Source organism: Phycodurus eques, chromosome 11, assembly GCF_024500275.1.
Source record: "Phycodurus eques isolate BA_2022a chromosome 11, UOR_Pequ_1.1, whole genome shotgun sequence".
Lineage (NCBI taxonomy): Eukaryota > Metazoa > Chordata > Actinopteri > Syngnathiformes > Syngnathidae > Phycodurus > Phycodurus eques.
This window is the reverse complement of record NC_084535.1, coordinates 3,434,840-3,451,193: the sequence shown is the minus strand read 5'-3', so window position 1 is coordinate 3,451,193 and position 16,354 is coordinate 3,434,840. Positions and strand designations below refer to the sequence as shown.

The window sequence follows — 16,354 nt, the reverse complement described above, 5'->3', positions numbered from 1 at the left end:
ATTGGCACACGGACATGAAAGTGTTAACTGCCCAGTTCATTTGAAGTCTGTTGCTAACCATAAGAACAGCACCCATCGAAGACATTGTGACAAAAAAAATGGACTTCATCGGTAGTAAACAAAACAAAACGAGCAACTAGTTATCTCAGTTCCAGAAGCTACCTTATCGTTTGTGTTCAAGCGTGTTTGAACACAGTTGCTAGCCAAAACAGCAGCACCCATGGTAGTGTCCGCCATCTGGGAGAAAACAAGAAAAGACTCATTATCTATATACCAATGAAATGAATGGAGATACTTTATTTGTAACTTATCCTTCCATATTTCCACTTACTCCATTTTTATTCAAACAATTCCAACTTGAAAATGTTCAGTTCATTTGTGACATATTAGAAAGTACTTTTCACATTCCCCAAATTGCCACATTTTTCAGTATTTCACATTTCCCATGCCAAATTTTCCAAATTAATGCAGAAATTTTACAATTTGGAGGCATCATTTCCACGTTTCTCGACCATTTTAAACCAATCCAAATTCAAATTGTAGAACTATTTTTGACATTCCCCAAATTCAAACATTCTCCCAGTTTGAAGTGGTTGAGAAATGTGGAAGGAGTAAGTCAAGACTGGAACATATATATATATATATATATATATATATATATATATATATATATATACTTTTTTTTGCAGTGTTTACATAATTTTTGTCCTGTTCTTTTGTCCTATCTATGTTTTTTTTGTTGGTTTTTTTGGAACATATGAAAAAATCAGTAGGTTGATTTCTGTATTTTGGTTTAACTTGCAGACTTTTTTAACAACAAAAATGGTCACATCGCCAGCTAGAGGCCTGGCATGCACATGACATTGTATTTTTGTTGTTGCGGTTCTGACTTATTTTTTTCTCCCCTATTCATAGTCTTATGTTTTGTGTTGTGTGTGTGTGTTTTTTTTTTTTTTTTTTACACACGAACACAACACTAGGTTGAATATTTTTGTATAGTTTGCATACTTTTTCCACCAAAAATTATTAAATCCCCAACGACTGCCTTGGCATGCAAATCCCATCATATTATTTATTTATTTATTTGCGGTTTTTTTTCATGTTTCTTGTCCTGTATTTGTAGTCTTATTGTATTTGTTTTATATGAAAACAAACAATAAGTTGATTATTTTGGTATAATTCATATACTTTTTTCCCCATTTTTTTTTTAAAATGATCACACCGCCAACGACTGTCTTGGCATGCATATTACATCATATATAGATATATATATTTTATTTAATGATTTCAGTTTTTTCATGTTTCTTGTCCTGTATCCTTCTATGAAAACAACAGTCGGTTGATTATTTTGTTGTAATTCACTTACTGTTTTTCCCATCAAAAATTATTCAATCGCCGACTGCCTTGGCATGTATATTACATCATATTTGTTTTCAGTTTTTTCATGTTTCGTGTCCCGTATTCGTCGTCTTACTGTTTTTTTTTTTTTTTTTTTTTTTTACTTATGAAAACAGCAATAGGTTGATTACTTTGGTATAACTTGCATACTTTTTTTCAACAAAAATGTTCACATTGCCAACTACTGGCCTAGCATGCACATTACTTTTTTTATGTAAAAAATGTTTTTTTTTTTTTTAAATCACAGATTATGTGGAATACCATCCTTTTTTCATTCTTCTAAAGTAAAAAAAAAAAACGTCAATTAGGTTTTTGTTAGCTTTTTGTCATGCCCATGTATTCTTACATTGATTACTGTAGGCAACATAAAAGAAAACAACACAAGGTTTATTTCTACAATTTGTATACTGGAAAAAAACAAACATAAAAAAACAACAACATCCCAGAGTAAATTGTCCTGTCGGCTCATGTAACCCCAGCTGTTATCAAGACATTGGAGAGATAGAGAAAGTAAGACGAAGAGGGGGGAAAAAAGGCGTGTGAAGGAAAAAGGAGTGCTCGGGAGAGCAAGGGAGAGAGAGAGAGAGAGAGAGAGAGAGAGAGAGAGAGAGGGAGGGTGGGGGTGAGTGGAAGAGGAAGAATGAGGAAGACGATCCTCCCTCTCTCCACTCCGGTTCCAACCCGAGCACACATGCGGGCTGTGCTGATGAGGCTCCGCCGCCGCGGTCATTCAGGTCGCTCCGGGGCCGCTCCATGGAAACACGCCGACCACGCTCCCGCCACCAACAACAGATAAACAAACAAACAAAAGAGGAAGCAGCGGCAAGAAGAAGAAGAAGAAGAAGAAAAAAGTGCCCGTGTGCATGGGAATCCGGACTGGTCTGCCTCCCCTCCACCACCACCACCACCACCACCTCCTCCTCCTCCTCCTCCTCCTCCTCCTCCTCCTCCGACTTGTGTGCGCCTTCGCTCGGGGGCTCCGTCCGCCGCCTCGGTGGTTATAAGAGGAGCTCCACTCGGCTCACCTCCACTCCAATCGCCTCAACAGCTCCCACGGAAGGTAGGAACTTTTCCCCGCACTGCAATATTTATTTAGTTATTTATTGATTTTTGGAGTGATTGAAAACAGAAATGAAGCACCTGGAGGGGATCCCCTCTCCCCGGTTGGCTCGACACCCGCACTCAGTTCGCACCGGGCTTTTCTCTCGCTTCTTTTTGTGCAGGAATGACAATTACGCACGCTGAGCACGTCCTTGTGCCTTTTTTTGGGTGGGGGGGGGTTCTTTTTAAATAGACTTTCACCGTGCAAGTTATTGGGCTCCAAATTGGACCCACCCCACCACCACCACCACTACCACCACCCCCTTCTCCATCCTCTAAATGTGAATGGAGCACTGATGCACTCAATCCCATTTGAGTGCATTTTCATTGCACAACAGCGTGCAAATCGCTCAGATGATGCTCTTCTCTTTTGGAGAAAAAAAAAAACAAAAACCAAAAACGGTCAATCTTCAACATTAACACACTATGCGGTACCTTCAGTGGTCCTATTATGGAGTTAGATTGCAGAGCAGATTCGACTCAAATAAAGTCAAGGGGTGGAAAAACAACAACTTGTTGTGCCTGTAGAAATGAATCTTTCTTTAAATGACGGCGTCCCGATTGGAATAACGTAAACGCTTTCACGATGCCAACGACGCGTGAGGTTATCGTAGCATGCTTCCCCGTCGTAGAAATCCTCTAACGGTTGGCGTTCGTGCCAAAATAATCATAATGATAGAGTGAGATGCTGTGGATGACAAATACGAGTGTGTTTGCTTTAACACTGACAATTGTTTGAACAGCTTTGAGCGCCTCCACCAGTGCATAAAACCCGCTGTTTACGGTAAACACGAGAAAAAAAGGGTCAGGGATCGCAGGTGTTAATGGATAACTGAGTAAGGGGGATAAAGAAGCCGTAGTGGAGATTGGTACCACAGATACAAACAATTATTCCATCGCCCGACATAGAATAAGTGCTTGCTTGCATTAGTATCTATCCGTCCCGCAGGAGGAGTACAGTAGGTTACCAGTACCCGTGTGTATGAAATCGATTCGCCGATTGAACGCATCGGTCGTTCATCATTGCCGATCAGTGGCGGCAGTGTCGCCTCATCGCGAAAAATGGAAACAAATGATTCGTTGCCTGCGGTACAGGCCGGAAGACCTCAAGGTTCATTTTCTTCATGGAAGTCAGGAAATGTACCAAAAAAAATGACATTCGATTGATGGGACTTTTTTTCCCCCCACCCGATTATCCTCGATTGTGGCACAAACTGTTCAAAGACAAACTGCTTGTTTTAATCGGAAGTTCATTGAGATGGGAAATTGGACAGATGACTCCTTGTTTTAAGACTTTTACAATGGTGACAATGGTGAGTCTGTCATGAGGGGCAGTGCCCCACGGGAACTGGTAGATGGCACTTAAAGAGAGTTTTGATTCAATTATGAAATACATGAATTTTTCTTGAGTTATTTTTATAACATCTGTGTTTTTATTTTGTTTTATTTTTAGTGGGACAATGGGGCACTTATAGTTGAGCCCTTCGAACCCTTGGAAACCCGACCAACAAGAATACGATCCCTGATCGTGACACAAAGTGCTGGTTATAATCAGATTTCATTGGGATCTGGAACATTGGTCCAATGACTCCTTGTTTTAAAGATTGTTCTTTGAAATCTAACATTGCACATTAACTAGGACAATTATGATTTGATTTGGCGGGGCAGGTGCACCTCTGCCCCACCATAAACAGAAGAGAGCAACTCGATTTAAAGATTTTACTCGATAAAGAGTAGAGATTCAATGGTGAAAAATGGGTTTTATTTGTTTGTTAATTCCAAAGTATGTCGACTTTTCATTGGCCAGTGTGGCAGTTATGGTTGAGCCCTATGGAGTCTGCTTAGGAACAAGTTGAATGGCCCTGATTGGGGAGCAAACATTGAAAAGAAAATGCTTGTTGTAATCTGAATTTCATTTGTCGTGGAATATAATCTGATGACTCCTTGTGTTAAGAGTTTGCTTTGAACTTGAACAACGGTGATGTCGACATTCATGAGATGATGTTGGGTTAGAAGCTTTTCATCTGTATTTAATTGGAACATTGACCCAATGACTTGTTTTAAGATTGTGCTTGGAACTTTACAACAAAAACAAGATGATTCGATGTCAACAGGGGCAGTGCCCCACGCTTGAGTGAAGTGGTTTTATTTCTTACAGTTGTGATTTAATTGTGAATGACTTTTACTTGTATTACTTGATTGCTTTTTTTATTTTATTAAAAATATAATATAAAATATTAAAATATATAATATTAAAACATTTATTATATTTTATTATTTCCCGAGTATGCTGGCATTTTTCAATGGTCCGCAGGGCAGTTGTGACTTAGCCCTATTGACTCCGCCTAGCAACAAGTGGATTGGCCCTGATTGTGGCACAAATTGTTGTTTTAATCTGAATTTCATTGGCATGTGGAACATTGGTCCGATGACTCTCCACGTTTTAGGTGTGTTTTGAACTTACTCATTTGCAAAATACTTTTTCTCACGCTATTTCCTGAGAATGTCAGTTTTTCATTCGCCGGTGGGGCAATGATGATTGAGCCCTATGAACTCTGCCTAGCAACAAGAACATGGGCCCTGCCCGAATTGCGGCACAAACTAATTGTTTTAATTTGGAACATTGGTCCAATGACTCCACATTTTGTGCCTGCAACTTTACCTTGTGTGACAATTGGAACATTGGCGGTTCATTGTCAACGGGGGCAAGTGGGGCAGTGCCCCACTAGAGCCAGTCGATAGGTTTGGGCTAAAAAGCTTGTTATATTTGCTTTGTAATGCGGAGTGATTTAATCTTTTAAAAATAATTTTTAATGCAATAAAAGGTGATATTGTACCGGGCAAACGCACAGAATCCACTATACGGAGTCTTCAGACTGACACAGCAGCTGCTGTCCCACACAGCTGATGGCCCCCAAACACATTTTAGTTGTTTTTTTCCGCCCGCTTGCATTCTAATCTCCTTAGACAATCCTTGTTGTCGGAATGAACAATGGTGTACTGCTGCCTATGGGGAGCATATCGTAGCTTTCGGATGACGCATGCACATAATCATTAGTCTGAATATTCATGTTTCATGCGGCTTTCTTGTTTATCTGTTTTTTATTTTTTATTTTTTGGTACCACGATAACATACATGCGTGAATAATTAAACACATTCCTCATTTGACATCTGTATGCCTCATCATATGCGAGGACCCCGTCCCCCCTCGCTTTTCTATAAGTCAGTGGATGATGTAGTAGTACACGCACGCTAGGGCCACGCATGCTCGCTGCTAAATTATGGATGAATCCAAACAAGTTTACGTGTGAGCAATTAGCACGCTAGAGCAATAGCCTGGTTAATGTATGGCGTGTTGATGGAATTAGCTTCCTCACAGGCTGTGACTCAGATGGGCGGATGATTGTTGAAAGCAGCAGCGTGCGTTTTTGAACCGTTTTAATGCATAAAACAAAGTGCTACATTGTCAGAAATAAGGCTGCAGTAGGATTTTGTGTCCATTTTTGTTCCTCAAGATACAATGTACACTCATGTACCCCATAAGGTTTATTTTAGGACTCCATCTTGATGGTTTGTAACTATGTACCAGGTTCATTAGTACCAACTCCAAAACCAATGAACTCAGTCCGAAACAGGGATAAAGTCGGGTGTGCATTTGTGTTCCTTACGGTACAATCAAAGTTGGTGTACCTTGAACTCATTATTGGACTCCAAGTTAAGTATTTTCACCCTTTCCAGGTCCAAAATGTTTCCAAATTATAACTATGCTCATGTACAGTACCTATCATACTTCAAAATCACTTTTTATCCCTTTTACCAGGTCCAAAACGAACAAATGTGGTCAGAAATGGGTTTTAAGGCACGGTGTCCATTTGTGTACCTGATAATAGTCTCCATGAACACTCCTTGGATTAATTTTCACACTCTTAATTTTAAAGAGTTGGCACTTTTTCCAGGTCCGAAAATGAAGAGGAATTTTCCCCAAGTATACCTACACTCATGTAAAGTATCTAATCGGAATCAGAATCAGAATCATCTTTATTTGCCAAGTATGTCCAAAACACACAAGGAATTTGTCTCAGGTAGTTGGAGACAGGTAGTTGGAGTTGCAGACAGTCAATTTACTCCAGGTTAAGCACTGTCACCTTTTCTAGTCCCCAAACTGTACCTACACTCAGAGTATCTAACGCTTTGTCGCTTTTACCAGAACGAAAATAAACAAACACAATCACAAAGGGGATTAAAGTAGGGTGTCCATTTGTGTACCGTACGGTAGCCCACAGGAACGCTCCTTGGACTAATTTCCAGAATCCAAGTTAAATCCAAAAAGGTACACAAATCTTCACAAAGTGTGCCACTACTTATGTACAGTACCTGTTGGACGCCGAAGTCACAATTTGTACCTTTGTACTTTGACGATCAACTTGCGACCGGTCTCCAGTTCCAAGGTACCATTGGTATGAATCTTTCGGAATAGCTGAAGCTAGCAAGGCTAATCGCTATTCTCATCCACCACCCGCTAATTTAAGTACTCTCGGATTCGCAAAGACGTACGAAGACCGTCATCTTGTTGGCCTGGCATTTCGCCGCCCCACAGAGCGTTACAGTCCAGTGACGGCAGCAGAAGGACGAGTCGGAAGTCCTCTGTAAATTGGCCATTTGGAAGACGAGACGCCAACACCACGTGATTAGCGAATAGTCGACCTCAAGTGTTGAGTGCTGACGCGGGCTAGTAAAGTTGACTCGTCGACAACTCGGCTAATTGCGTCAGCACCTTGAATGTAGTAGGTGGCGGATGTGCTAGACATTCTCGTTTTGACCTGGCATGTTCCTAGAACCCTCTGAATGGTGGGGGAAAAAAAAACACAAAAACAACAACAGATCCCGCACCACACCGTCTGTGTATCTGCGGTCCGATCCTTTCTTTAGTTCTCCATCTCGTAGCACATTGCGGTGACTAGCTGTAGTTCCTAAACGCAACAGGTCATCATCCAATCAGGGCCGAAAAAGCTCCAGGTATGGCCGTGCTATTACAGAACAACCTTTTGTTGCTATGACCGGACCTTGAACCGACTAATGGCTACATTGAATGTCTCTACTCTATATTTAGCTCGTGTTTACCATCCGAGTTGCTGACCGTTCTGCGATCGTTTTTCGGAAGCGGCGGCTATGAAAGAAAAGATGATTAATGACAGATGTAACTGCAGGCGTGTGTAAAGCCCAAAGAGCGAGCTGACAAATGTTCTCGTCATGCAACAAGACACCGCGGGTACCCCTTTTGGACTTTCAAAATGAAATACCCCGGATCGGGCATGTAAGCAGAGATCAAGGCAAACATCATTCTCATGATGCACACTATTCATCTTGTTTTTCTAATGTACCATATCCTACTTTGCCGCATTGCCCTTTTGGTTTTTAATTTCATTCGGCTCTCCTTGCTGTTTACTTTTTCACCTACAATCCTGCCAAATATTTCCGGCGCCTCGCCTTTTTTTAATGTTTCATCATCCGTCTGCGAGGCCCATTCACTTGGACGTATCAGGTTCATCCCGACGGCCGCCGTCCTCCCGAAAACGTAATATATTTGTCTCACCCATCCCTTTTTTGTCGCCACTTTGGCTAGCTGCCTCCACCACCCCCCGGGTGTGCTGCTCTGCAGAAGTTAGCGGAGGATGACATTATGGGGGCAGAACGGGGAACAGCTGGCCTGGATGCGGTGCATGGATTTCGGTTTCCTTATAACTTTATGGATTGTTTTGTTGTTGTTTAGGCTGGCTGAAGGCGGAAAGGCTCTCTTATCCAACTTTCAAGTTTGAAGCGACATGTTTGCGTCTTGCCCCACTGCCCGCGGCTATTTTTTTTCCATGACAGTCAGACAATCTATGCCAGGTTTCTGTGCTGACGCAATACTGCATCTGTAACTCTGTTGCCCAGAGCAGTACAAGAATGACTTAAGTGTTTACTCATTGACTCCAATGATCCACATGATGTCACTTGGGTGGGTGTTGAGACACACCTACAGTATATCGATATTGATAACCTATATTGCCCCAAAAAACAGCATGTGATTAAATTGAATCAAATGGAGTATATTGATCAAATGTACAATAATATTATTCGAAATATAGTGCATCGATAATCTGTGACATTTTCCCATAGTCAGCAATTTAAATAAATAAAAAAATTCACATGAACGTGGATAGTATATGATATGTGTATGTACTGTGCTGCATATTTTTGTATGTATGGTATGTTGGTAACACATATTACCCCAAAACAAACATTTTCTGAAATAAATATTTAAAAAATGTAGATTCATCAATTGAACAAAATAGAGCATATCAATAGCATCTGCAATGCTTAAAGGTTTAAAAAACAATTATAGTATGTTGATAACCTATGATAGATTTTGCAAAAAAATATATATATTTTTTTCTTTAATAAAATACAATATATTGGTAACATAATATAGTGATATGAACAATCAACTTCAATATTTAGAGCAGTAAAAAAATTAAAAATTAAATTTCAACCAATTCATTTTCAGATATATTTTTTAAGAGTATCATTCAAAATGGTACATTTTATCTTAATTATTAGTAAATTACAACACATTGTAAAACTCACTATTCCCCCAATAGTGGGGAATAGTGAGTATAGTGAATAGTGAATCATCCTTACATTTATAGTAATGTACTTACACTACATCATGACACTTAATAAACAGTTCCTTCTTCACTGATTGGCTGTGAGTAATCACATGGTTCTAGGACCTAATAGCGTGGTGTGTGGCGTCCATTTTAATTTCAAGTCACCAATTATGGTTCCAATACGTTTAAGACGCTCAATATTCATTACGTACTTTGTTAAAAAGATACCACATCTTTGATCCTGTCTTCCAAAAATCGCATCAGGTCCACTCTTACCTGATTTCCAAATCTCGACTGGCGGTCGTAGCATTTTGGCTAATTTTGATGGCAACGTGTGAAACTGAGGACCACACGAGCGTAGCGAGTCAAGCACTCGCCTCACATTTGGCTCTTTTTCCGCATGAGCTTCTTTCGTTCCACGTGTGTTCCTCTTGAACGCGAGCCCGGCCTTTTTGATGGCGGCTCATGGGGTGTATTATGGAACGTGATATTTCAATTAGAAATCAATGGAGCTGCCAGCAGTGTTCAGTGGGCCAAAGCTCTCCCGTGTTACCCACACGCGCACTTGATATTGCTATCTGCTAATGCACCGTCCCCCCCCCCCCCTCGACCAATTATGCACCACCCCCCACAATAATACAATTAGTAAATATTACAACTGTGTTGGTACGCTAAAGAAAAAAACCATCACAGTTTAGTAGGTAGCTTGTTTTTTATCTGACGGCTCGAGATACAGTGTGATGATGAGTGAGAGATACAGTCTGTATTGGCTCAACATGAAATTGTGTTGTAATTGAATTTGGGATGAGAAGTCGGGATGAGCGTCGGAATCGATTCAGTGATCGTTAAGAATTCGGGTGGGATTGTTGATTAATCGTGTCTGGCCGAATGGAGCGCATTACTCGGCCTCGTAGATTCAATCTCAACTAGTTTGCCATCTCAAGAAGCACAAAAAGGCCAGCTGTGGCAAGGAAACAGGAGGTCAGAACATTCTCAATTGTTAAATTGAGCAAATGTTTCTGGAAGAACCGTACGCACAACTCTAAAACGGTCGTGTTTGCATTAGTGCTAGCGCTATGTGAGCTATATGTGTATTTAGTTGACTACTATATTGTAGATCTGAGGCCACTAGGTTGGTCTGTCCCTTCAGCTTTTTCTTTGGATATTTGTGGCTGTTTCACAAAACTTATTCTGACCTTAGTTTGAGCGTCAAAAGGAAGAGCTTGGTCTGTCTGTTTTGCTTTTTCTTTGGCTCTTTTTTTTTTTTTTTTTTTTCTTTGACTCTTATTCAGACTTCAATTTGGCAAGCATTGTAGGAATAGCTCGGTCCGTCTAGCGTTTTTCTGTCCGTTTTTGTTGGTGTTATTAAGAGAAGAACAATATAGTTTCTACGTGTGTCTATGAGTCGCCTACAATTGTCTTTGAGTCTGTAAACAAGTTGCCCACTAGTGACTATGAGTGTCTACGAGTCTGCCTGTGACTTGCTAATGGGTGTCCACAAGCGTCAATGGCTATGGGCTACGTCATGTCCATGGCCACGGGAGGTGTTTGTGTTTAGGAGTCGCCCACTGGTGTCTACACGTGTCTTCCGGTCTCCCACGGGTGTCTTTGAGTCTTTCAGCAAGTTGCCCACCGCTGTCTACAAGTTGCCCCAGGTTTCTCCTTGTCGGCCACCGGTGTCTACGAATGTCTATACGTTTTTATTTCTTTATTTTTATTATATTTTTTTTTTAAACAAATCTCATGAGACTTTAGCGTACCCCAGTAAAGAAAAAATATCAAGAAAAACTCTTGGGTGGGTATTCAGCTTTTTCTTTGGCTTTTCTGTGGCAGTTGTTGCGGCACTTATTCCCAAAGACGGACCACTGTCGCGAATCAAGTCAAACGAGACATTAGCACAGTCAGTCAGTTCAGTTAGCTCTCAAAGGATAAAAATTAAGTTCCACTGTCATTTGATGAAGTAAACCCTTTAGCTACATCTGTTAAATACAAGTCATGCAAAATGATGTGGACTTCGATATCTACAGATCTCCAACTAGCTAATTTGCACAAACACACTAAATCCTTTAAGGAAGCAATCGATAGCAAAGCCCGACACAGAGAACGTCATTTATTGGTGGTATAATTAACGGTCACGCTGTAGCACGCTGGAAACAAACAACCAAATATTGACAACTGCATCAGCATTTTGCTGCTCTTGTTGCTGCCACGTGGTCAACAATTGTTCATTGGTTTTAATAGTCTTCCAACATACTAGCTGTAATCAGTGCGTACATGCACAATGATTTCGGCGTGCAAATAATTCTAATTCACCAGGTCAGGTTGTGCCAGTCATTTTCCATTGCCGCATCGGGACCTTCGGTATTCCTACACCTGCCCAAAAGCTTCTGTTCCATTAATACATGATGTTCTCACCTCCATAAATACATGATGTTCTCAGCTCCATAAATACATGCATTAATCAAATTTCTTGTTGGATATGGCCATATGATGTGTACGCCGTCTATGTAATGAAGCGTCAATCCCGCAAGCTCCCTTAAGATGACGTTTTCCCAATTTGATCCAGCACCATCTCCTTGTCTTGTGCGGTCACACCAGGCTTTGTGTGGCATTTGAAGATGATAAATAATTCAGTGTGCTTGGGATTCTTCATCCCTTTTCTTCACTTAAGAGACTATTCTTTTTTTTTTCTCATCCTCCAACAAGCAAAGGACTGAAGAGCAACCACCCCCCTGCGTGCCGGCTGCTTTAGTGGCTCACCGCTGTGCTTTAAACACGATTATTAGGTGTGAAAATTACCACATTGTTCTGTCGGGGGTGGACTGCTAAAGTGAGATACTGTCACTCATCGCTATAATTACAATTATATCAAAATCCAATGAGATGAAGCAAACAATTCCACAGTTGGGACCCAAGTACTTGTTTCAAAGAGACGCTGGAAATTGCTTACGTGTAGAAAATCGGGCCAAATCTGAGCATTTTCCCACTCTTGCAAGCAAATTTAGCAAAGGCTCCGACATGCAGAAGATTATCCTGACTGACTATCCTGTGGTGTCTGGTGTGTTAAGATTGATTTTTCCGCCCCATCTGCTCGGAAAACAGTTGGGGCCAACAATCGTCAATGTTAACGCATTCACTGCCATTTAAGCATTTTCCCTTCCTTACGATCAAAGCCAGCAAAGGCCTGATCGTCAGATGTCTCAGGAAGATTATCCTGAGTGATTGTCCTGTGTTATGGAGTGTTTTAAGTCATTTTTCTTACCTCCACTTGTTAAAAAAAAAACGGGCTGACAATCGCAAGTGTTGTTCAATAGTTGCGATCTCAAATCCTCAACACCAATGTCTGTGATTGTGACGTTAAACGAAATGATAGGCAATCAGGAAGCCCAGTGACGCTCTCACTGGTGCAAGTGGTTGTCTTGAGTTTTTATAACGTGTATCACAAGTCAGTCACCAGAAGAGAACAGTTTGCAACCGTAATGTAGCTCCAAGAAAAGCCTACAATACAGTTAGCGTAATTGCTTCTAGTTCTTCTTCTACTACTTACTATGTATTTTCTGGCAGTCTGGATGCCCTGTGGCACTATTTTACAGTTCAGTCTTGGTATTGAGACAGACATCTTTATGTATGTGGTGTGTTGTGTTGTGTTGGTCAGTCAGAACACACAAGGCAAATGTTTAATCTCTTACATTTGAAAAATCGGATGAGATGTTAAAAATCGGCACATCCGCTTCATCGTTATTCTTACGCCAAATAATCGTCATTCAAAAGTAAGGCCAGACACCTGTGCCACGTGTTACCACCGATCCGTTGTGGTGTAAACAGTGGATGTTTGCTCAGCGCTTGTAAATTCCTGACTTGTACGGCAGCTTTTGCTATCTTGCCAGCCAGATTGAAAACCCAATTTAGAATCCAGCATCACCGCCGGCCAAACATGTTCACTCTCTAACCTCATTTACTCGGCAAACCTTGTTACCACTCGTCAGCCGGAGTCGCTTATCAGGGAACGTGGGGTAGACGTCCTGCAGACGTCAGAGTTGGCTGAGTGGGGGGAAAAGCGTAAATCCAAGTTTATCTTTGGTGGAGTTATTTGAACTTGGTGCTCTTAAAGCACAATGCAAACACCTGCAAGATACCTTTTGATTGTTTGAGCTTCTGGCTCCCAATGAACTGCAGTATAAACCACATTCATTTTGCAGCACTCCTGCATCGACTGGAAGCTAAACAAATATATCGAAGACCATATGGAGGCGATGATTAATCGTTGTACCGCAACGGTGGTCATTCAATTCCAATGGAAACTCAAAACACATCTGAGTACATTCAAGTCTTATTCATAGTAAATCAATTCATTGTATGTAGCTCCGTTAAAGTATGTCAAATATATTATAAATTCATACAAAAGCAACAGTTAGTGCTATGACCTGTAAGTTTAATTTTCGCTAATTAAAAGCCCGAAAAAAGTCATTTCCAGAAATGGCACATAGTAACAATAATGCAGAATTGAGCTAAAAGGGACTCATATGTATGTGGACTTAGAGTTACCTAATACTCTTCACAAATCCATAAATAAGTGGCCATAAACCCTGAACGGTAATGTTTGCCACTCAGGAGTCCAAAGAAAGTCCTTTCCGTAAAAGACGCAATAACATTTCTGAATCGAGGAAAAGAGATATGTGTGGGCTGATAATGAAATGGAATTACTTTTCCTCTTGAATTTAAATTGACAAAAACAGGTGGTGCTGACTCAACTGGAAAGTGAGGCGACCAGGAGCATAGGAAAGACATAAGAAAAACAAAAACAATGAATTGTGCACTGAAATATTCTCATGTTTCTCCTACTCTTGAACAGAAATTTAACCAAAGAATTATGGTTAGAGTTTTTAACAGGTTTTTTTGGTTAGTTGTTCGTGTTAGGGGTTAGATGTTAGGGTTAGGATAGGATAGGGTTAGGTTTTGTGTTAGGTATTAGGGTTAGGGATAGTTGTTAGGGTTAGAGAGTAGGGTTAGGATTAGGGCTGGGAATCAGTGTTGGGTGGTAGGGTTAGGTTGAGGGTTGGGTTTAGTCATTAGAGTTACGGTAAACACTTAAATATGTCTTCTAGCCTACTGCTACTATTTATTTCCTTCTTGTGAAGCATTAAATCAAGTCTTGTTTCTCCTGTGTCCTTTCCTAAAGGTTCAACAACCTCATTGATCGTCACCTCACGTCTCTGATCCGGACGTCAACATGGCTCTGAGGCTGTCAGTCATCTCCCTCGTGCTGCTTGTCAGACTTCAGCCTTTGCTGGCCGGCGCTCCCCCCGAGCCTAGCTTAGGCGGCTCAGTGTCGGTGGTGTCCGCCAATAAGACGGACTGCAGCAAGGCGGCGGAATGCTTGCCCGGTGTCATGCTGCCCGTGTGGGAGCCGATGAACCCGTCTTTTGGCGACAAAGTGGCCCGGGCGACCGTGTACTTTGTAGCTCTGGTGTACATGTTCCTGGGCGTGTCCATCATCGCTGATCGCTTCATGGCATCTATCGAGGTCATCACCTCCCAGGAGAAGGAGATCACCATCAAGAAACCCAACGGCGAAACCAGTACCACCACGGTGCGCATCTGGAACGAGACGGTGTCCAACCTCACTCTCATGGCTCTGGGCTCCTCGGCTCCAGAGATCCTGCTGTCCGTCATCGAGGTGGTGGGCCACGGATTCAACGCCGGGACCCTGGGCCCCTCCACCATCGTGGGTTCGGCAGCCTTCAACATGTTCGTCATTATCGGGATTTGCGTTTGGGTGGTGCCTGACGGCGAGACCAGGAAGGTGAAGCACCTGCGGGTGTTCTTCGTCACCGCTTCCTGGAGCATCTTTGCCTACATCTGGCTCTACTTGATCCTGTCGGTCATCTCGCCCGGCGTGGTTCAGGTGTGGGAGGCCCTGCTCACCTTCTTCTATTTCCCCATCTGCGTTGTATTCGCCTGGATAGCCGACCGCCGCCTGCTCTTCTACAAGTACGTGTACAAGCGCTACAGGACGGGCAAGCAGCGTGGCATGATTATCGAGACCGAAGGCGACCGGCCGCTTCCTTCTAAGGTATACTTGGCGCTCGCCACCATCATCAAAGCTTCTCTTACACATATAGACTTCAGGAGCTTATCTTGAAAAGTCTAGCTCTGTTTTATTTTACTCGTCAGCTTCGTCTTTGTTGTTTCCAGGCAACCTGAAGTTTTGGTCATCTTTCCTATCAGATGTTTGTCACAGATGTCACAATTCAACCCATTAAAAATGACGTTGCACACTGGAAACATAAACAAAAGCAAAACCATAAAAGGCAGGAAACAAGAGGAAGCATAAGCCCCTTTCACACTCGCTATCTAAACCATCTTTTTTCAGGGTTCGCTGTCCTGTGTGTAAGGTACCGAAGATTGACCGACCGACCGACTCGCTTTCCGGCCCTCTGAGCCGGCTTTTTATGGTTCGCTCTATTGTCTCAGAGCCATATCGAAAGACCCGCCATGTATTTGACTTTAGCATTTGCACACTAAGCGGTGCTATCGATGCAACATTGTGCGCTTTTGCACAGCAATATGGCGTCAGATGGATCTGACACCGGGGCGGGCGAAATACGTTTCGGGTGTTCAACTTTAAACACTTGTACCCGGAATTGCGAAATTACCTTTAACTCGGGCATTGTACCAGAGGCGGTACTACTACTGATACTCCCTTAAGGTGGATAATTGCCAAGTTGACTTCATTCCGCATTCCAGAATGAAGAAAAATGCTGACTTTTAAGGCAGTCTAAAAGGGACTTACTTAAAAATTGATGCCTTGCGCATTTTCTTCAGCAAATATTCTGCTTGATGGGAATGTCGCCAATGAAAGCAGTTGTTTTTTTGTTGTGTTGTGTGTTGCGTTGAAAATAGGGTCTTCTCTTTTATGGAAGGCCCATATTGAAAAACAAAAATGTATACATTCATTGTCTTTGAATGTGGTGTTTCTTTGAGCCGTTGTAGCAAACATAATACAGTTGTAGCACAAATAGACAGGGGCGGGAAACCAAACTGCAACCTCGGAGGGTGAAGATATGCAAATTCCTACAGTGTTAAATTGCCAATTTGCTTCACGTACCAAAGGAAAACTCATTTTCAATCAAAACCTGTCCAACCTCTTGAGCCCCGATGGCTACAAAACGAAATAAAAATAGAAGATGGCCTTGTTTACGTA

The 16,354-nt window shown here is 41.8% G+C and overlaps 1 protein-coding gene across 2 annotated transcripts in view; it reads left to right on the top strand.

The window, feature by feature from the left end:
* The first annotated feature begins 2,055 nt into the window (after nucleotides 1–2,055).
* The window catches only part of slc8a1b (solute carrier family 8 member 1b), a 100,130-nt gene continuing 85,831 nt past the window's right edge, over nucleotides 2,056–16,354 (top strand). For both annotated transcript variants that reach the window (XM_061689739.1, XM_061689740.1), the window contains exons 1-2: nucleotides 2,056–2,458; nucleotides 14,330–15,223. In XM_061689739.1, coding sequence (XP_061545723.1) covers nucleotides 14,381–15,223 — 843 coding nt within the window. In that variant the 5' untranslated portion in view covers nucleotides 2,056–2,458; nucleotides 14,330–14,380. The remainder of the gene's footprint in view (nucleotides 2,459–14,329; nucleotides 15,224–16,354) is intronic.